Genomic DNA, 21,364 nt, shown 5'->3' with positions numbered 1-21,364 from the left:
CCTGACAGCTCATGGGGTCTACACCTTGTGTGACACACCATCGTGAAAACACGTTCCATCTAATGGCATACATCTTAGAAGTGGAACTGGCACGTGAACCCTGTATGGTCCTGATCACTGCATCAGATAACCCACGGCGCTCTAGTCTGTCCCTCTCAGCAGCCAGGCCTTCAGTGGTTGGCCGATTATGGGCAATTTCCCTATCGTGCCTCCCGCCTGAGACAACGCGTCCCTTCGATGTGGAATTGGCCAAGGTGGCGCAATCAACATCTGACTCATCTCCGCAAACCAAGGAGCCCCCGGGCGATCGGGCGCTATCAGTATCACTGACAGCCCCCCTGACCTCACCCTGGCTAGCTGTGGGAGAATGCAGGACAGCGGAGGGAATGCATACAGGAGAATTCTCGGCCACGGTTGGTGCGCAAAGGCGTCCCTTCCCAGTGGCGGTTCGTCCTGTTCCCTCAGAGAGAACCACAGAGGACATTGCGCGTTCACGCGTGACGCGAATAGGTCCACCTCGGCTCTCCCGAATTGTTCCCAAATCTGGAGAACAATGTCCGGATGCAGACACCACTCGTCGTCTCGAGGACCCCCTCTTGACATGAGGTCTGCTCCTACGTTCAAGTAGCCCGGAATGTGTGCTGCTCTCAATGAGCGAAGGTGCTCGTGAGCCCACAGCCACAATTCCTCTGCCGCCCGATGGAGAGCAGGAGACCTGACTCCTCCCTGGCGATTTATGTGAGCTACTGTGGTCCGGTTGTCTGACCAGACCAGCACATCGCGACCCCGAAGGGTAGACGCGAAGTAGGTCAGAACCAGTTGAACCGTTTCCAACTCCAAGAGGTTGATGTGACGACCTGATTGAGGCCACACACCTCCTATCGCTTGGGTCTGACATGTCCCTCCCCATTCCGTCAGGGACGCATCTGTGAATACTGGGATGTAGGAGGACACCTTGCCTATCGGGACTCCGTGCGTAAGAACGCGCGGGTTTCTCCAATAGTTCAGATCTGCACTGAGCGAGAGTGGAACCACCACCAACCGATGACGTTGACGCAATGGGTCTAGTCTTAGTTGGGCGAACCATCGCTGCATCCTGCGCATATGCATGAGTCCCAGCGGAACCACAGAGTGGCCTGACGACATGAGACCCAAAAGTGACATGATCGACAGCGCCGTCACCGTGTGATTCGGACGACACTTCCTCAGGGCTAGCAACAAGGCTACCCTTCGGGGGTCAGAAATTCGAGCCCTCATCCTCACAGTGTCTAGCTGTATCCCCAGGTAGACAATCTGATGAGTGGGCCAGGGCGCGCTCTTTTTCCAATTCACAGCAAACCCCAGACTTGTGAGATGCATCACTGTCTGTGTTGTGTGAGTGATCGCCAGCTCTGCTGACGGGGCGAGAACCAGTAGATCGTCCAGGTAGGCTAGTAGCCGTATTCCCTGACGACGCAACGGTTCCAATGCCGCCTCCACACACTTGGAAAATGTGCGAGGTGCCAGGGCGTACCCAAATGGCATCCTTGTGTATTCGTACGCCACCCCTTGAAAGGCGAATCGCAGAAACTTCCTGTGACGCGGCTGTACCGGCACATGAAAGTACGCGTCCTTTAGGTCTATGCTCGTACAAAAGTCTCCTTTCTGGACACATTCCAGCAGACGTTTTGTCGTTAGCATTCGAAAGGGCCATTTGGTTACGCTCTCGTTGAGAATGCGTAAATCCAATATTGGCCTCATTCCCCCCGTCTTTTTTGGCACTAGGAAGTAGGGCGAATATAGCCCCTTGTTCCTTTGCTCCTGGGGAACCACTGTGACCGCCTCCTTCGCCAAAAGTTCCGTAATCTCTGAGACCAGAGCGGCCACTTTTTCGGGCGTTTTCATCACTGTCTCCACCACTCCCCTGAATGGGGGTGGGGTCCGGTGGAATTGGAGAGCATAACCCTTCTGCAACGTCTGTTGTAGCCAGCGTGAGAGGATGCAGCTTCGCTGCCACTGCCAGCAATACAGAGAAAGCGGCCGAGCACGAAGCTGTGGTACATTCAGTAGGAAGGACCTGTATTCCTCTATGGCCCTTGCCGCCGCTGTTCTCCAACACTGAGGTGGTGGAACAGCCCAAGGCGGGCCTCCCAAGAAAGGGAGAGGAAACATTAGTGCGTTCTGAACCAAAAGGGGGGGCAGAAACGTCAGTTAAACCTGTAACCGTCGTATTCCTGCCCTCCGTGAACGCAGCATGGGTCTGAATTGCACTGACCGAGGCCACAGCCTGCGACAGGGCACCATCCCCAGCAAGCGATTGCGTCATCGTAGATGACTGCAAACCGTTATTAGAGCCAATCACTACAATACTCCTCGAAGTCTGTAATATGAGGTCTCTATGAGGTAACACAAGGCGGCGCCTTGATACCGTCTTACCCTTCACCTTCTGTGTGTGTTCAACTCTGCACCTCTGGTGGGTTGAGTCACGCTCAGTGTGGTGAGGATTAGCGCGTTCAAAGGAAAGTGGGGGCGCCGATACACTGGGCACCTTCGTGACCGTGGTAATCGGGCCCTCCGTGAACGCAGCATGGGTCTGAATCGCACTAACCGAGACCTTAGTCTGCGATAGTGCGCCATCCCCAAATAGCGGCTGCGTCATCATGTCTCCTGACTGAGACTGCAGCCTGCTATGAGAGACACTCACTACAGTACTCCTTGGGGTCTGTAATGTGAGGTCTCTTTGAGATAAACCAAGACGGTGTCTTGGTATCTTTCCTCCTTTCACCTCCTGTGTGCGTTCAGCTCTGCACCTCTGGTGGGCTGAACTACGCTCAGTGTGGTGAGTATTAGCGCGTTCAGAAAGAAGTGGGGGCGCCGATACACTGGGCACCGTCGTGACCGTGGTAATCAGGCCCTCGGTGAACGCAGCATGGGTCTGAATCGCACTAACCGAGACCTTAGTCTGCGATAGTGCGCCATCCCCAACTAGCGGCTGCGTCATCATGTCTCCTGACTGAGACTGCAGCCTGCTATGAGAGGCACTCACTACAGTACTCCTTGGAGTCTATAATGTGAGGTCTCTTTGAGATAAACCAAGACGGCGTCTAGGTATTATTCCTCCTTTCACCTCCTGTGTGCGTTCAGCTCTGCACCTCTGTTGGGCTGAACTACACTCAGTGTGGTGAGCCTTGGCGCGTTCAGAAAAAGGTGGGGGCGCCGATACACTGGGCACCTTCGTGACCGTGGTAATCGGGCCCTTCTTGAACGCAGCATGGGTCTGGGTCGTACTAACAGAGACCTTAGTCTGTGATAGTGCGCCATCCCCAACCCTTTTATCTTCACCTCCTGTGTGTGCTCAGCTCTGCACTCCTGGTGGGCTGAGCCACACTCAGTGTGGATATTATCAGCGCGTTCTGAGAGAAACGGGGGCGCCGATACGTTGGTTACGCCCGTAACCGTAGTAATCAGGCCCTCCGTGAACGCAGCACGGGTCTGAACTGCACTGACTGAGGCGTTAGCCTGAGACAGAGCGCCGTCCCGAATAGCGGTCGCGTCATCATGCCATTATCTGGCTGAGACTGCAGCCTGCTATGTGAGACACTCACTACAGCACTCCTAGGAGTCTGTAAAGTGAGGTCTTTATAAGGTACACTTAATACCTTTTATATACCTGCCTTATGTGTGCGTTCAGCAACGCACCATGGTGGGCTGAGCTGCACTCATAGTGGTAAGAGAGAGAGCGAGAGTGAGGAAGGTCGAACGCTCTCGGATGTATTATGGAAAAGGGGCTCTTTTTTGACAGTGTCAAGTAGAGCCAACTCTTTATTACACACATCAACAAAAAACATTCTCCTCCATACACTCAACGGTAGGGTGGGGGGGGGGCAGTGGGCTCGGTCACAGCAGGCGCTGCGCCGTCTTCCGTTCTCTCCCCCTCGCCTGTCATAAACGGCGTCTCTTCTGGCCGCCCTTCGGGTGATGCCAGGATGACCTCTCTCGCCGGCACCTCTGGCGCTGCAGGGGGGGGGGCAAGGCCCGCTCCCTTGCTGCTGGAGGCCGCCGTCTGACGCCAAGCTGTAGCGAGAGTAACGGCCGCCCTTCATCATATCCACTTCCGGGTTGGAGGGAATGGGTGGCAGCTTAATCTCCCGCTGTTTAGCAGCCCACTCAATGAGACCTGAGAATTCAGAGCACAGAGAGGCTGTGGCGTCATCATCCAGGGATGTAATGACCTCACAATTTCCTGAAGGAAAAGGGGTGTTAAACATCTGGGTCAGTGTAATGAATTGTTCCAATAGAATATTGATTTCTTCCCCAATAGCCCTGTCATCTCCTGAGTCAGCGCCTTCAGATGATGCCTCGGAAGCTGAGACTAACACTGATAGCACATCCTCAAGAGGAATATCCTCCCTAAAAATGCCCAACGCTGCTTCCACTCCTTCAAAAAAGGAGGGCGCAGCTGGCGCATAGTGGGGGATTAATGAGGCCGTCCCTGGCGTGCTGTGTCCCTCGACCCACAAAACATATGTCGGGGGGGTGACAGCCGCCAAGGGGAACAGCGACATTGAGCTCTGAAAAGAGCTTTTGTTAAATACTTACCCTATGGATAAGCTTGGTGTGCTCATTGTAGGGCGTTTTCTTCGTCCTGAGTCTTCTCTTCGTCTCTTCTTGGCTTCTTCAGTCTAGTCCAGTCGCTGAAGATAAAGGGAGGCTGATTGAGGGGAGGCATCCCCTCTTATAGGGACACCTGTACTCCTATTGGCTGCAGGTGTGTGCATCATTTTGTCTCAGGCTGATGCTGCCTTAGGGCAGAGGGTAAACCAATAGGAGCAGAGCTCCCCTATGGGGCGGAGCTCCACGATATAGAACTACATAGCAGGCAGCAGCCAAGGTAAGTGGAAAATCGTGTTGGATTTGAATGCATTTATATTCGCGCCAGCAGGGGCGCACATTCAAATTCACTTTTTTTTTAGGACCCCCAAAAATCTCACTTCCGTCAGCATCCGATGACGATTTCCTCGCGCGAATAACGACGAAAACACAGCTTGCGATTTTCTATCTTTATGATGACTGAACAGTTGTACACTGTGATCTAGACAAATGACTTGTTAATTACGATAATAATGAGTGTTTGTTCAGGTTTTAGACATCTTATTTGATGGTCATCAACATCTGAGAATGACAAGTTCGTAATTGAAGTCTGTCACACACTTCATTTGGGTCACGAGCAAAAGTGATTTGGCCCCTCGCGAGCGCGAGGATTTTTAATCCTGTAACTTGTTAGTTCTAGATAACTAACGCGTAAACTAGCTAGCTAAACTAGTTATTTGCTGGCTAAAGGAATACGCTAATGTTGGAGGTCTTATAACAAGGTAAGAACAGTGGTGAACCTGAACTGTTCCCATGAAAAATGTATGCACTCACTAACTGTAAGTCGCTCTGGATAAGAACGTCTGCTAAATGACTAAAATGTAAATGTTCCCCCTTCCCAGACGTTTTGAGCACAACTGCACATTCTCATAGCAGAAAGTGACTCAATGCTATCGTGATTTATCCGTTAGCTAGCTATTGTAGCTAGTTAAATATGTTGTCGCTGACGCCATATTACTTAGTCACTGACACTGGTAGCAAAATAAGCTAGTTAACTAACAATATGTCAACAATCATGTCATCTAGTTATATTCTCTGTAGCTAGCTAACGTTAGCTATATGTCATGAATTAAAGAGTCTGCTAGCCATATGACTGTTCCTAAATCCATATAGCAGTTAGACTTCTGTCACATTGCAGGTTGATCATGTCAAAAGGAGCTAGAGAAGGCTTCGTTGTGAAGTTTGTAGAAGTCAATGGACGAAAGACGGACCTTGCTGTCAAGGCCTATGAGGTGAGTGTCATGTTGATAATGATGCCAGTGACACTATTACTGTAGTGTTCATGACTAGGCTAACGTTACAATGATCATGCTATTTGAATATTGTCTGTCCAGCTGTGTCAGTGTGTTAGGGAATGAACGTTATTCATTATAAGGGTTGCATGGAGAAAATCGGACCTCTGAAATGAAAATGGATGGCCCTTCAGGAAAATATACACTGCTCAAAAAAATTAAGGGAACACTAAAATAACACATCCTAGATCTGAATGAATGAAATAATCTTATTAAATACTTTTTTCTTTACATAGTTGAATGTGCTGACAACAAAATCACACAAAAAGTATCAATGGAAATCAAATTTATCAACCCATGGAGGTCTGGATTTGGAGTCACCCTCAAAATTAAAGTGGAAAACCACACTATAGGCTGATCCAACTTTGATGTAATGTCATTAAAACAAGTCAAAATGAGGCTCAGTAGTGTGTGTGGCCTCCACGTGCCTGTATGACCTCCCTACAACGCCTGGGCATGCTCCTGATGAAGTGGCGGATGGTCTCCTGAGGGATCTCCTCCCAGACCTGGACTAAAGCATCCGCCAACTCCTGGACAGTCTGTGGTGCAATGTGGCGTTGGTGGATGGAGCGAGACATGATGTCCCAGATGTGCTCAATTGGATTCAGGTCTGGGGAACGGGCGGGACAGTCCATAGCATCAATGCCTTCCTCTTGCAGGAACTGCTGACACACTCCAGCCACAGGAGGTCTAGCATTGTCTTGCATTAGGAGGAACCCAGGGCCAACCGCACCAGCATATGGTCACAAAAGGGGTCTGAGGATCTCATCTCGGTACCTAATGGCAGTCAGGCTACCTCTGGCGAGCACATGGAGGGCTGTGCGGCCCCCCAAAGAAATGCCACCCCACACCATGACTGACCCACCGCCAAACCGGTCATGCTGGAGGATGTTGCAGGCAGCAGAACGTTCTCCACGGCGTCTCCAGACTCTGTCACGTCTGTCACGTGCTCAGTGTGAACCTGTTTTCATCTGTGAAGAGCACAGGGCGCCAGTGGCGAATTTGCCAATCTTGGTGTTCTCTGGCATATGCCAAACGTCCTGCACGATGTTGGGCTGTAAGCACAACCCCCACCTGTGGACGTCGGGCCCTCATACCACCCTCATGGAGTCTGTTTCTGACCGTTTGAGCAGACACATGCACATTTGTGGCCTGCTGGAGGTCATTTTGCAGGGCTCTGGCAGTGCTCCTCCTGCTCCTCCTTGCACAAAGGCAGAGGTAGCAGTCCTGCTGCTGGGTTGTTGCCCTCCTACGGCCTCCTCCACGTCTCCTGATGTATTACGTTTACATTTACATTATTTAGCAGACGCTCTTATCCAGAGCGACTTACAGGAGCAATTAGGGTTAAGTGCCTTGCTCAAGGGCACATCGACAGATTTTTCACCTAGTCGGCTCGGGGATTAGAACCAGCGACCTTTCGGTTACTGGCACAACGCTCTTAACCACTAAGCTACCTGCCTCCTGGTAGCGCCTCCATGCTCTGGACACTACGCTGACAGACACAGCAAACCTTCTTGCCACAGCTCGCATTGATGTGCCATCCTGGATGAGCTGCACTACCTGAGCCACTTGTGTGGGTTGTAGACTCCGTCTCATGCTACCACTAGAGTGAAAGCACCGCCAGCATTCAAAAGTGACCAAAACATCAGCCAGGAAGCATAGGAACTGAGAAGTGGTCTGTGGTCACCACCTGCAGAACCACTTCTTTATTGTGGGTGTCTTGCTAATTGCCTATAATTTCCACCTGTTGTCTATTCCATTTGCACAACAGCATGTGAAATCTATTGTCAATCAGTGTTGCTTCCTAAGTGGACAGTTTGATTTCACAGAAGTGTGATTGACTTGGAGTTACATTGTGTTGTTTAAGTGTTCCCTTTATTTTTTTGAGCAGTGTATTTTACCTAAACCGTCCCTGAACGCTTGAAAAAACAAAACAAGTGACCCTCCCCTACACCCAAAATAATTAAAACATACAGTGGATAGCAGAGAACATGTCTACGGTTTACCCTCACTTCATGGACAGACCAGGGCCCAGATTCACAAAACCTTCTTAAGAATACATTTCTTCTTAACTGCCATTTTTTCCTTAACTATAGACTTAAGAAAAAGTTAACCAAAGTTGCTATTCCTCAAAAAGGTTATTGAACATTTTCTTGGCTATTTCTTATGTTTCTCCTTAAGCAAAAAGTTAAGAAGAAATTCGATTCTTGAAAATAGTTATTGGAAATGTTCTTAATTCCAAGATAGCCTTAGAAACTGTTCTTTGTCCTGTAAGCGTTAGGCTACATGGCAATGCAGGAATTTTGATAGCGCACAGGGCTGGTGGCCAGAAAGTTGTGGGTTCTCAGACCACCGTGGACAAGAGTAGGGGTGGAAAGATCTCCTTTTATAGTAAATGCATTGCATGAATCTATCATTGTATTTGCAGGTCTGAGAAAAAATTACCTTTTTATAAACATTTTATGCAATTCTATGTCATTTTACATATTAGCAGAATGTATTTTAATTCCACACAAATTACTGAAATTACAGGCTAAGAATGGACAGACAGAGAGGCCTATGTGTTCATCTTATCATATTTCTCAAATGCCAAATCAGTGTGTCTTGTTTGCAATGAAACTGTCCCTGTTTGCAAATAATTACATCTGAGACATCATTAGGAATCTGAGCATGGTTCTTTCAAAAGTTAGGCCTACCTTTCCGCCCCAGACAGAGTAGGCCTAACGATGCAGAACATTTTAAGCTTTAACTGCTGGCTACTCTTCTTCCATGGCTTAACCCAAGGAGAGAAGGTCACAAGTATTTCCCTAAAAGCTGTCTGGGTTTAAACATCTTCTATTGTACAGAAAGTGAATAGCTTAATCAAAGAGTGCATGGTGGGTGGACGAATTGACAGGAAATAGCAGCCTATAAATAAATAAAAAAAATGATTGGTCACATGCACATATTTAGCAGGTGTTATTGCGGGTGTAGAGAAATGCTTGTGTTCCTAGCTACAACAGTGCAGTAGTATCTAACAATTTACAACAATACACAAATCTAAAAGTAAAATAATGGAATTAAGAAATATATAAATATTAGGACAAGCAATGTCTGAGTTGCATTGACTAAAATACAGTATATACATATGAAATGAGTAAAACAGTATGTAAACATTATTAAAGTGACTAGTGTTCCATTTAAGGTGACCAGTGATTAAATGTTATATGTACATAGGGCAGCGGCCCTATGTACATAGACAGGGTTGAGTAACCGGGTGGTAGCTGGCTAGTGATGGCTATTTAACAGTCTGATGGCCTTGAGATAGAAGCTTTTTCAGTCTCTCGGTCCCAGCTTTGATGCACCTGTACTGACCTCGCCTTCTGGATGATAGCGGGGTGAACAGGCCGTGGCTCGGGGGGTTGATGTCCTTGATGATCTTTTTGGCCTTCCTGTGACATCGGGTGCTGTAGGTTTCCTGGAGGGCAGGCAGTGTGCCCCTGGTGATGCGTTGGGCAAACCGCACCACCCTCTGGAGAGCCCAGAGCTTATAGCCTAATTTAGTCTGTAGTTTAGCCTAATTTGGTAGCAAGCTATCAAAGTTGACCTCCGGTCCTCCTTCTCATCTTCGTGCTCTCCTTCTCAATACTGAACAGAACATAGGCTAGTCTGCGCGCAAGATTGTGCATTTTTGGGACTAGGCATAATCAACAACCCCAAAATCGAAAGAAGCATTTTGAGTCTCCTGAACTGTCACCATAGGCCTACATAGCACAGCCAGCCGTTGGTTAGGCAGCACACAAAAACGTTTTTGATCAGCAAGAGCAGGCCAGGGCTCAGGGTTGGAATATCCATTGCAGTGTGTAATGCAGCCTAGTTTTATTTCCACTATCCCAGCAGCTATCTTAGAAATATAACTTTGCTCTGTGCTTCTCCGAGCATGCACTTCGTAGCCCATAGGCTATGGATTAGGGCTCTCTCCGACCCCCCCCTCCCCCCCCAAAAAAAATAATATTTGGTTGACCGAAAGTCGTCTGTTCTTTCGACCAATCGATTGGTTGACATTTTCAAATTTGTCCATATATAGACACACCTTGTCTGTTTTAATAAAATCAACTACAGTGGGGGAAAAAAGTATTTAGTCAGCCACCAATTGTGCAAGTTCTCCCACTTAAAAAGATGAGAGAGGCCTGTAATTTTCATCATAGGTACACGTCAACTATGACAGACAAATTGAGAAAAAAAAATCCAGAAAATCCCATTGTAGGATTTTTTATGAATTTATTTGCAAATTATGGTGGAAAATAAGTATTTGGTCACCTACAAACAAGCAAGATTTCTGGCTCTCACAGACCTGTAACTTCTTCTTTAAGAGGCTCCTCTGTCCTCCACTCGTTACCTGTATTAATGGCACCTGTTTGAACTTGTTATCAGTATAAAAGACACCTGTCCACAACCTCAAACAGTCACACTCCAAACTCCACTATGGCCAAGACCAAAGAGCTGTCAAAGGACACCAGAAACAAAATTGTAGACTTGCACCAGGCTGGGAAGACTGAATCTGCAATAGGTAAGCAGCTTGGTTTGAAGAAATCAACTGTGGGAGCAATTATTAGGAAATGGAAGACATACAAGACCACTGATAATCCCCCTCAATCTGGGGCTCCACGCAAGATCTCACCCCGTGTGGTCAAAATGATCACAAGAACGGTGAGCAAAAATCCCAGAACCACACGGGGGGACCTAGTGAATGACCTGCAGAGAGCTGGGACCAAAGTAACAAAGCCTACCATCAGTAACACACTACGCCGCCAGGGACTCAAATCCTGCAGTGCGAGATGTGTCCCCCTGCTTAAGCCAGTACATGTCCAGGCCCGTCTGAAGTGCATTTGGATGATCCAGAAGAGGATTGGGAGAATGTCATATGGTCAGATGAAACCAAAATATAACTTTTTGGTAAAAACTCAACTCGTCGTGTTTGGAGAACAAAGAATGCTGAGTTGCATCCAAAGAACACCATACCTACTGTGAAGCATGGGGGTGGAAACATCATGCTTTTGGGCTGTTTTTCTGCAAAGGGACCAGGACGACTGATCCGTGTAAAGGAAAGAATGAATGGGGCCATGTATCGTGAGATTTTGAGTGAAAACCTCCTTCCATCAGCAAGGGCATTGAAGATGAAACGTGGCTGGGTCTTTCAGCATGACAATGATCCCAAACACACCGCCCGGGCAACGAAGGAGTGGCTTCGTAAGAAGCATTTCAAGGTCCTGGAGTGGCCTAGCCAGTCTCCAGATCTCAACCCCATAGAAAATCTTTGGAGGGAGTTGAAAGTCTGTGTTGCCCAGCGACAGCCCCAAAACATCACTGCTCTAGAGGAGATCTGCATGGAGGAATGGGCCAAAATACAAGCAACAGTGTGTGAAAACCTTGTGAAGACTTACAGAAAACGTTTGACCTGTGTCATTGCCAACAAAGGGTATATAACAAAGTATTGAGAAACTTTTGTTATTGACCAAATACTTATTTTCCACCATCATTTGCCAATAAATTCATTAAAAATCCTACAATGTGATTTTCTGGATTTTTTTTTCTCATTTTGTCTGTCATAGTTGACGTGTACCTATGATGAAAATTACAGGCCTCTCTCATCTTTTTAAGTGGGAGAACTTGCACAATTGGTGGCTGACTAAATACTTTTTTTCCCCACTGTATATATGCATTGAGCTTTTCTGATGCTTTAAGCTCACAAATGACTCAAGGAGGAGCCAGAGATCATGATCACCAGAAGAAAATAAAAAATTAACCTGTCCCAACCATCCTCCTCACGCTCCTACTGGCTTTCGCAGATTCTGCAGTTACTCTCCTGAAGTTGCCAGTAATAAGCTACACGAGGAGTCTGCAACCTTTCTCGTATGCCAATTTACAATTTCTACCGATCTGCGTGCCAGTTATGGTTTTCATATGCACGTCTTCGTATCTCAAAATCATTGTCATGTGGTTAATCAAAATTCTATCCAAATCTAAATGAAAATGATACAAACCTAAAAAGTAACTTCTATTGCCATTGCCAACTATGTAAAAATAGCCTACATAAAGCAACAAATAAAATCATTGCAGCCTGCAGGTAGAAAATATCCAGATTTAAATAATAAATATCCTATAAATCACATTGGCTACACATGGCCTGTCTGCAACGAACTTGAAACATTGTATCAACTATTAACTTGGGTCCAGCCTGAAGCTCCTTGCGACATTGTATAAAATATTCTGGGCCCTGAGTTTCCCGCAGAGCTGTTGGCTATTTGGCAAGGGATAAAAAGTAATCAGGTAGGCATGTTTTATAAAGTTTCCACTGGATCAGAGCATGACATTTTTCCCTTTCACGCTGAGTGGTTATCGAAAGCGAGAGCGCTGGAAATATTTTTCAAATACATTGAGGAACTATTGTAATTCTCAATGGATGTAAAAACAGACTTTGTTTGCTTGCTGTTTGAGTTGAAGAAAACATTACTTTGAGAAGCTCCGCAGCTCATTAGTGGTGGTGCATTAAGCCAATCAGATCCCCAAATGTGCACATTTATAAGCCTACATTTGCGCGCAGGCCAGGTAGCCTATAGGCCTACTTCTATGTGTAATCAGGTGCGCGTCCTTACTCAACATTGACTGGAGCGCTCCAAACAAAACACAATGAATAAATTGACAACTCGTAAATGGAATGAAATAAACCAAAACTTGTTTCTCACAAGTGTAGCCTAGATTGTGCACTCTGCAAACGTGTCCACTCCGACAATGAGAACAGCAAAAGACTGTAATATGAATATATTGAATGCATTAACAGACATCACCGTAACCAAACAAGCATTGTAGATTAGAAATTATAGGAATTAATGGTAAATGTACTACGGGTGATATATGGAATGGGGAATTGATATACACTAACAATCAAACACAAACAATTCGCAAAATAAATTTATGAAACAATGAATGTGCACAAATTGTGCAGCCACACTCCCCTTCTTCTTGGACTGTGCCATCCCTACGGCCTCTGCAATGGATTAGTTCACTGAGATGGGCGCGAATAAGACAGGTGTCTCGTGTGCCATACAAAATAAATATATATATTTGCTACTGCTCCACTAAAAAAATCTTAGTCGACCAACAGCCTATCGACCAAACAATCGACAAGTGGAATAATTGGGGTCAGCCCTACTATGGATCATTTGATTGAGACCACACTAAATAGCCTATAGGCGAACTTGATATTGCGCTTAGTGGAGAATCAGAGATGAGGGGCAGATTCAGGCACACATTGATATAGCTTAATAAGCAACTAATTCTAAAACACTGAGAAATATTGAAATGTCATCAATTACAAATGAAATAACCCTACCCTGGACTAGATTTTTTTTTAACATGACTGAAATTGAAAAAGCATGACCCTCCCCCATTTTCCTCCAGGTACCCATTATGTACATTTCGATCCATCCCTTATTGAAATGCATTATCTTTCTCTTCACTATGAAACAGGCCATCATGGAGCTCCAGTCTGAGAAGTACTTGAAGACCATCGATGAGGAGGAGGCATTACAGCTGGACCACAATGACAAGTCTTTGTTCGTCTTCAGTAGCTTCGCCACCCCAGCCTTCCACCACTGTAAAAAGGTCCGTCCCAAGATGCACACATTCCCAAACCTGGCTTCTACACAATCCTCATAAGTCACAACATGTTAACAATACTGTCAGCATTCAGCAATGAAGTGTACTGGAAACTGGGTTGTCTCTTTGTGTAGCTGGGCTGTCGAGTGGTGAGTCCACTAGTGGTGCTCTTCTGCCTGCAGCAGCAACGCTGTGTACCCAAAGCAGAGGAGCCCGTCTACAACATGGCCATGGCTGATGTCACCATCTCCTGCACCAGTCTGGACAAGGTGGCTAGGGTAAGTCAATTGCTGTCCGCTCTACTTTGCTTGACTCAGCAACAATGACGCCAAGTGTTTTTCACGCCAATGATCCACATCAACAGCCTTACAGGGGAACTCTTGACAATAGAACCAGAGTGTAATTTTACACTGAGCGGTGTGAGTCTCTCGCTGAGTCGTGCTGCTTAAGCCCAGGTTACATTGAAATGAATGGGAGCTTCTCACGCCCGGCAAAAGTTAAGTGTCCAGTGTAGCAGGCCTGTTAGTGACTGTCTGTCTACCTTCAGGCTAATGTGATGGATCTGGTGCAGCTGATGGGAGGGAGGGTCTACCGGGACCTCAACATGTCAGTCACTCACCTGGTCGCCGGGGAGGTTGGCAGCAAGAAGTACCTGGTGGCTGCTAGCCTGGGGAAGCCCATCTTACTGCCCACCTGGGTCAAAACCTGCTGGGAGAAATCACAGGACAGGTAATAGGGCTTTTTATGCCTTTCCCATTTTGCCAGACACTTAATGAAAAGCTATTTCTGTAATCAACTGAGTATACAAAACATTAAGAGCATGACATAGACATATAATATGCCATTTAGCAGACGCTTTTATCCAAAGCGACTTAGTCATGTGTGCATACATTTTTACGTATGGGTGGTCCCAGGGATCGAACCCACTACCCTGGAATTACAAGCGCCATGCTCTACCAATTGAGCTACAGAGGACATAGACTGACCAGGTGAATGTTAACTCCAAATGAAACAACGACTAGGTTCCAGTTAACAATGTTTACTTCACTGTATCTCCACGATACATAGTTGCAATTACACTCAGGACCGGTCCAACAGAGCCCTGTAATAACAGAAGTATAGGGACACTTTAAACATGAACTTAAACAACCTGCCACTTTTCTTTCAAGACAAATAAAACATCAACAAATAATTACATGTCCAAGTACTATTCCCCATTACAAATGGGTCATGGACAATGTCACGTGACATAACATTTTTTACTTTCCATTACTGAGTGCCTTTAGGAGCACAAGTGCGGATGCTCCTTTTTTAGTCAAGACAGTCAGCTTGCTGTTCCTTTGTGGCCGACCACAGAATCCGCTGGATTCTCTGAGCCTGAATATGTTCCTTGATGCTGCTAACCTCAAGACGAAGTATTTTCTCTGTGACAGTCTTGGGTGACTTGACAGCATCAACTAGGGAGTAGTCGTCAGTGACACACACTACAGGTACAATGTGCCGATTTGCCTCACCAGTGGTAAGCTCTGACAACAGAGTTGCCAGAAAGATGAAGTCATCAACATGACAGGCAAGTACTCCAGTCTTGATCAAGCCAATAGAAGACGGCATTTTGATATTTTGCCACCTGTATTCAGCATTGTTGCCTTGACTTTGTTGTACCAGTAGAGTGATGCATCTGCGAGGCCTTACACACACTTTCTTAGTTTCCACAGTGTTCCTTGAGGAGCTTCAGGCAGAGGTTGGAGGTGAATGTCCCATGACAGCTCTGTTCCCTGCAGAAATGCAGATTTGATGTCCATGGAATGAAGTTAACATTTTTTCTGGCAGATCACTGTCAGCAGCAATCTGAGTGACTCTGAGGTGCATGTCGGTGAGTCTTTTGGGAGTTCTTTAGTAGCCAGCTCCTCAAAACCTCTTAACCACATGTCTTTGACTTCCTCAAACATTCAATTTTTCCTCCAATTACTGAGCTCATCTAGTTTAGCTGAGTCAAATGACACGTCCTTTGTTTCAAGTACATCATCCTTTTGAATGTCATTCTGTATTTCTTGATTGTCCATTGGTTCAATTCGGCGATTATGATCCTTTTGTACCAGAAAGGGCAGCTGGTTCAGAGTACTGCAAGTTGTACCCGTTCTGGTGTGTAGAAGACCACTTCCTCTGTCCATGTATTTAACAGTTTGTCCAGTTTTCAGATTGTAACAACCATGTTGTCTTAACATGTGGCTGTTGTTGAAGGTTTTCCTCATTTGAACACTCAACAGTATTACCTGTGTCATGGTTGAAGGTCTCTGCTCCATTTCCTGTTTCAGTGTCCATATCAGTGGATGCAACATCTGGTAGGTTTGTGTCTGTTAATGTGGCCTTTTTGTCATTTTCGGTAGGAGGCTGATTCTCAGCAACAGCCACTCCCAACTTTTTTATCATTTACTTTCCACAATCTTGTGTGATGCACCCGGACAATGGTGCCTCACAAATATCACCACACCATCTTGGCCAATGACGACTTCCGGTCCTTTCCACTCTTGACAGTCAACTCGTTTGTAGTACACTTTGTTTCCAGGTTCGTACTTTTCATCTGTGGGTCGAAGCTGTTTACGCAGAGTCCTGCGAATTCTCTCTGAACACTCTGCTTCAGTGAACGCTTTCCTCGCTGCTTGTAGTGCTGAAAGGTGCTGTCCCACCCATGCGCTCACACTGGTCCCTTTTAGTGCTGGTGGCTTGTCAACTAGTACAGAGGGAAGATAAGGGTTCTGCCCGAACATTAGCTGGTATGGGCTGTAGCCATGAACATTGTGCATTGAGTTCTTTGCCATCAGCGCCCAATCTAGGGCTGTTTTCCAGTCACATCCATTGTCTTGCTTGACTTTCAGCATGATCTCTGTGAGTGTTTTGATTGTCTCTCCAGAAGCCCATTGCTCCATGGATTGGATGCAGCAGTTCTTTACTTCCATGTTGAATTTCTCTTCTTTAATTATTATTGAATTCTCCTCCATTGTCACTGTACAATTTCTGGGGCGGGCCATGCAGACTTATCAAGAAATGAATGATGTGCTTGACAATGTCACTGGGTTTCTTTGTATTCACAATGCTTCCAGCACTGAAGCGTGTGAAGTGGTCGATTATGTGAAGGTACCACACACTTGGTCCTAGCTCATGTAGATCTACAGCCACTGTTTCATAGTACTTGGAAGCCAGTGGCAAACCAACAGCTGGGCTTAGTTTTGCTGTATTTCTGGCATGTCTCACAACTGCTCACTATCTGCCGTAGAATGTAAATACTCTCATCATTATTCCCAGAACTGCTGAGTAATTTCTGAAGTCTGTCAACTGTAGAATGTCCAAATTGTTTGAAGTTTAAACAATACTTTGTGTTTTTCCTCTGTGGTCATGTTGTCTGTGACTGTCAGAATCTCCATGTGCTCTGTGTCTGTCAGAATCTCATTTTCACATGGACTCTGTGTGATGTCTTTGTCTAAAATGTTTACACAATAGAAGTCTGAGGTAGTAAGTTCAAGGGTCACTGGTTGTTTAATCACTGCCTTGTCATTTTCAATGTCTAGTACAGCCTCTGCCTTCTTGAGGGAAGCCTTGCTTAATAGTAAGAGGATATCTACAGGGACCACCTCTGTTTCAATGTGACACTTAGTCTGACCAATTTTTGCTGGTATTATGACTCTCTTGGTAGAGTGGACGACTCTCCCGTCTCCAAATTTGAAAGCTCTGTTGCTTGGCGTGTCAATCAAATGTTGTACTTCTTTCATATTTAGTACACTGGCATAGCTATCAAGCCATTTTGCACAACACACTGTGCGTGTACACGCAGTATCAATCACAACAGATCCTAAGGATTCAACTATAAAGATCTTAGAAGCAGATTCATTTGAAAACAGTGTAATGTTACACTGCTCTATCTCTGTGCTTACATGTTCCTCTGTTAGTTTAACTTGTTTGTTTTAATTATGATAGTCTTTAACCCAATGGTAAGTGCTTTGGAAAAATAGCACATTTTGATCTCCTTCCATACCTGTCCAGTGGATTTGTGCCAGGCAATGGCACGCTCGTCTGGTTGTCTTGAGAACGTGACTTGTTGGCGCCTTTTCTCGGCTGCTCGGTGTAGTAAACCGCGTCACTTCATTGACGCAAAAGTCAGCACAGTACAAGCAGTCTAAGCCAACTGTTTCACCCTACAATTCACCCTAACAACTTGAAAGCTAACACTGCATCCGGGAGAACCATGTCGTACTTGCGCATCCTATTGTACCTCTGTTCAAAATCAACTATGTAGTCCGTCATTGCAACCAAAATGTCTCTAGTAACACTGTCAAAGTTTGAACATGCCTTGTAGGCACGGCCTTTCTCTTCTTTAACAAACACAGAATCCAGTGCTCTGATCAAAGTTCCCATACCGTCATCCCTGTTCAAATCCTCGGCGGATATTTCCTATGCTGTATCTCTCGCCCTCCCCTCGAGCGACAATAACACCGCAAGTGCTTGCGTTTTCTCGTCCAGATTAGTAACTTGTGTCCAGATTCCATGTTCATTTTTCCAACTTTCATGCAACCTCGTCGAGGCGAGGCGGCACATTGTAGTTATTAGCCCATCCTCTGCTACCAATGTTAACTCCAAATGACACAACGACTAGGTTCCAGTATAACAACGTTTACTTCACCGAATCGCCACGGTACATAGTTGCCGTTACACTCAGACCCGGTTCAACAGAGAGGGAAACTTCTGCACAGGCACACTAATAAGAGTGAGAGATACTTAGAACATGAATTTAACAATGAATCCAGGTGAAAGCCATGATCCCTTATGGATGTTAAATCCACTTCAATCAGTGTAGATGAAGGGGAGGAGACAGGTTAAAGAAGGATTTATAAGCCTTGAGACAATTGAGACATGGATTGTGTATTTGTGCCGTTCAGAGAGGAAATGGGCAAGACAAAATATTGAAGTGCCTTTGAAAAGGGTATGGTAGTAGGTTCCAGTAGTTTTTTTTTTCACGCTCAACAGTTTCCCATTTCTAACCAGAAAGGAAGAGAGACTGTAGATTCTTCAAACAACAACCTTTTATTATAAGAATTGCAATTCTGGAGGGGTTAACAATCACTCAAAGGTTGCAGAGTTAAGAGCCCAACGAACAAGAGTTGGGTCTACGCAACTCAATATTAGGAAGGTGTTCCATTCTTTAACCTGTCTCCTCCCCTTCATCTACACTGATTGAAGTGGATTTAACAGGTGACATCAATAAGGAATCATAGCTTTCACCTGGTCAGTCTATGTCCTGGAAAGAGCATGTTCCTAATGTTTTGTACACTCAGTGTAGATGCTCCATGTAGCTGTACTTGTATTTTAGACATGTTAACTGACCATAAATGAAACCCTTCTCTTCATCCCCCTATCCCTGTCTCTCCTTCCCCCTCAGCCTGTTCAGACACACTGAACTGCCCATAGAGGACTATGTGTGCCCTGTGCTCCTCGGCTGCACCATCTGTGTCACAGGCCTCTCCACGGTGGAGCGTAAGGAGGTGCAGAGGCTCTGCCAGCAGCACGGTGCCAGCTACACAGGACAGCTCAAGATGAACGAGTGCACCCACCTCATCGTCAGCAAGCCCTCGGGTCGGTCAAACTTACCATACCTTTATTGTCCAACTTAGTTATCGAAGTTAGTTATCTGTCCCTCATACCATCATGGCCACCTAATAATCACCAGCTTCCAATTGGCTCATTCATCCCCCCTCCTCTGCCCTGAAACTATTCCCCAGGTTGTTGCTGTAAATGAGAATAAACTACCTGGTAAAATACGTTTCAGAATCAGGTCAGCGCACACCACAAATACAAAACAATTAAGAAGCGATAAATCCAGCTTCAGCAAAATAAATCACCAAGACAGTCTATTACATTTTCATGAAAACATGCTTCAGCCCTGTCCTTCTGATGCCCTTTCATGTAACAGATTTAGGTCTTAGAGTTCCTGAGTCTCCCTTATTCCCAAACAGTTTCCATCAATTTCACTTATCCCTCTCTTTGTCTGTGCCTGCAGGTCAAAAGTACGAGTGTGCACAGAAGTGGAATGTCTTCTGTGTATCTCTGCACTGGCTGTTTGACAGCATCGAGAAGGGCTTCTGCCACGACGAGAGCCGCTACACCGTGGAGCGAGAACCTCAGAAGGCCGGCCGACCCCATACCTCCACCCCCACCGTCACCAGCAAGAAGAAAGCGGGTGAGGCGCCAGGCTCAAGGTTTATTGTTGCCGTTTTCAGCGTTAATTCAGAAGTTCATGACTCTTAGAAATAGCCCCTGGTCATGGTAATGATGGGAGGATGTTGTCGTTTTCCTTCAGAGTCCCTGCTGGGGTTGAGCCACATCTCTGTGAACACCAGCATGACGGTGAATGACACGGCCATGACCAATGCCACGGTCAGCCGTCTGGACACACCAGATCCCATTGACGCTCTGGACAGCACAGTCTGCCCCACAGATGACCTGCTGGACGGCTGCAAGGTCAGTCGAAGTTTCTCTTAACACTTCATCTTGATATGAGCCACTCAATATAGATCCTGTAATTCTCTATTAGAGAATAATAATCTTTAAAAATGTTCTATTTAACTCTGTGAGCCACTCTATGGAATAACTACAGGCTACTTTCCTCACTGAGGCCTTCAGTTGCCAGAGAGACTCATGATTGCTCTTATAGAAATGTGCTAATCAGAAGTTCAGTTCACTTACAGACAACATGACATAGAGAGCCATATACCTTATGGTTCCTTATTCCTTATGGTTGCTTATTGTGAAGCGTCTTTGGGTTTTAGAAAACACAAGTAGAATTTCCCGTCTTCTCCTGTAGTTGCACCTGTGTGGTCTGCCAGGGAAGCGGATGGAGAAGCTGAGTCGGCTGGTCAACATGGCCGGGGGCCTGCGCTTAAACCAGCCCAGCGAGGACCTCACCCACGTGGTCATGGGAGACCAAGACCAGGACACCAAGACCTTCCTGGCCAAAGCCACACACAGGTCAGTCAGGACCATAGAACTGTCACAACAGCACACCTACAAGGGGACTGGCTGTTATTATACACTTACAGCCATTGCTATATCCATAGTGTATTATGCTTAGGTTAATAATGATCATATATTTATTTTATATTGCACTTTTCATTACAAGTAGAATCTGTCGGTTAAAAAAATTGTCATTAGGCTTTGTCATTAAACCGTTATTCATTCAAGTACTTATATTGATGCAGAAAGGCAGTCTTGGACCCAAACCCTGTAGTTAGGAAATCCGGAATCCTCCCACCAGGATTTCTAGAAAACCTGGGAATTTGGGGAAAATGACCAGAATTTTGCAAGCCAACCTGTAGTCAAGGAGAAAAGAACCTATGAAAAGTAACTTGTGCCCATGTGTCATCCCATCTTTCTGATCTCTCCTCCAGGCCTCATGTGGTGACGGTGCAGTGGCTGCTGGACAGCTTCTCCAGAGGCAGCCTGCTCCCCGAGGGGGACTACCACCACCCGGCCTGTCTGCCTCCTGCCCCTGCAGCCATGGCCATGCTTGCCCCCCGCACCTCCGCCTCCCACCCCTCTTCCACCTCCTCAGCCGCTACCCCCGAACCCGCTACCCCCCGACACAGGAAGGCTGAAGAGGACATGCTCTCTCAGTACATGGATGATGACCCGAGAGAGGGTAAGCGAGGAGCTCCTCTGTGTATACTCAGTGTAGCAGCAAGACCACAACTCAAAAGTCACGTAACAATCATGTGTAGCCTCATTGGTGGTGTTATGGCGTTTTAGAGACAATTGCG

At 46.2% G+C, this 21,364-nt stretch overlaps 1 protein-coding gene across 1 annotated transcript in view; it reads left to right on the top strand.

Annotated features, from left to right (window-relative positions):
• Nucleotides 1-4,992: 4,992 nt before the first annotated feature.
• LOC121550052 (DNA topoisomerase 2-binding protein 1-A) overlaps nucleotides 4,993-21,364 on the top strand; it is a 41,725-nt gene continuing 25,353 nt past the window's right edge. Inside the window, exons 1-10 of the mRNA XM_041862155.2 lie at nucleotides 4,993-5,351; nucleotides 5,768-5,861; nucleotides 13,431-13,565; nucleotides 13,694-13,837; nucleotides 14,107-14,288; nucleotides 18,991-19,184; nucleotides 19,609-19,788; nucleotides 19,909-20,069; nucleotides 20,413-20,576; nucleotides 20,996-21,246. Coding sequence (XP_041718089.1) covers nucleotides 5,775-5,861; nucleotides 13,431-13,565; nucleotides 13,694-13,837; nucleotides 14,107-14,288; nucleotides 18,991-19,184; nucleotides 19,609-19,788; nucleotides 19,909-20,069; nucleotides 20,413-20,576; nucleotides 20,996-21,246 — 1,498 coding nt within the window. The 5' untranslated portion in view covers nucleotides 4,993-5,351; nucleotides 5,768-5,774. The remainder of the gene's footprint in view (nucleotides 5,352-5,767; nucleotides 5,862-13,430; nucleotides 13,566-13,693; nucleotides 13,838-14,106; nucleotides 14,289-18,990; nucleotides 19,185-19,608; nucleotides 19,789-19,908; nucleotides 20,070-20,412; nucleotides 20,577-20,995; nucleotides 21,247-21,364) is intronic.

Source organism: Coregonus clupeaformis, chromosome 34 (genome assembly GCF_020615455.1).
Source record: "Coregonus clupeaformis isolate EN_2021a chromosome 34, ASM2061545v1, whole genome shotgun sequence".
In the NCBI taxonomy this organism is placed as follows: Eukaryota; Metazoa; Chordata; class Actinopteri; order Salmoniformes; family Salmonidae; genus Coregonus; species Coregonus clupeaformis.
Note: the sequence above shows the minus strand (reverse complement) of the source record. Positions and strands in the feature narration are given on the sequence as shown.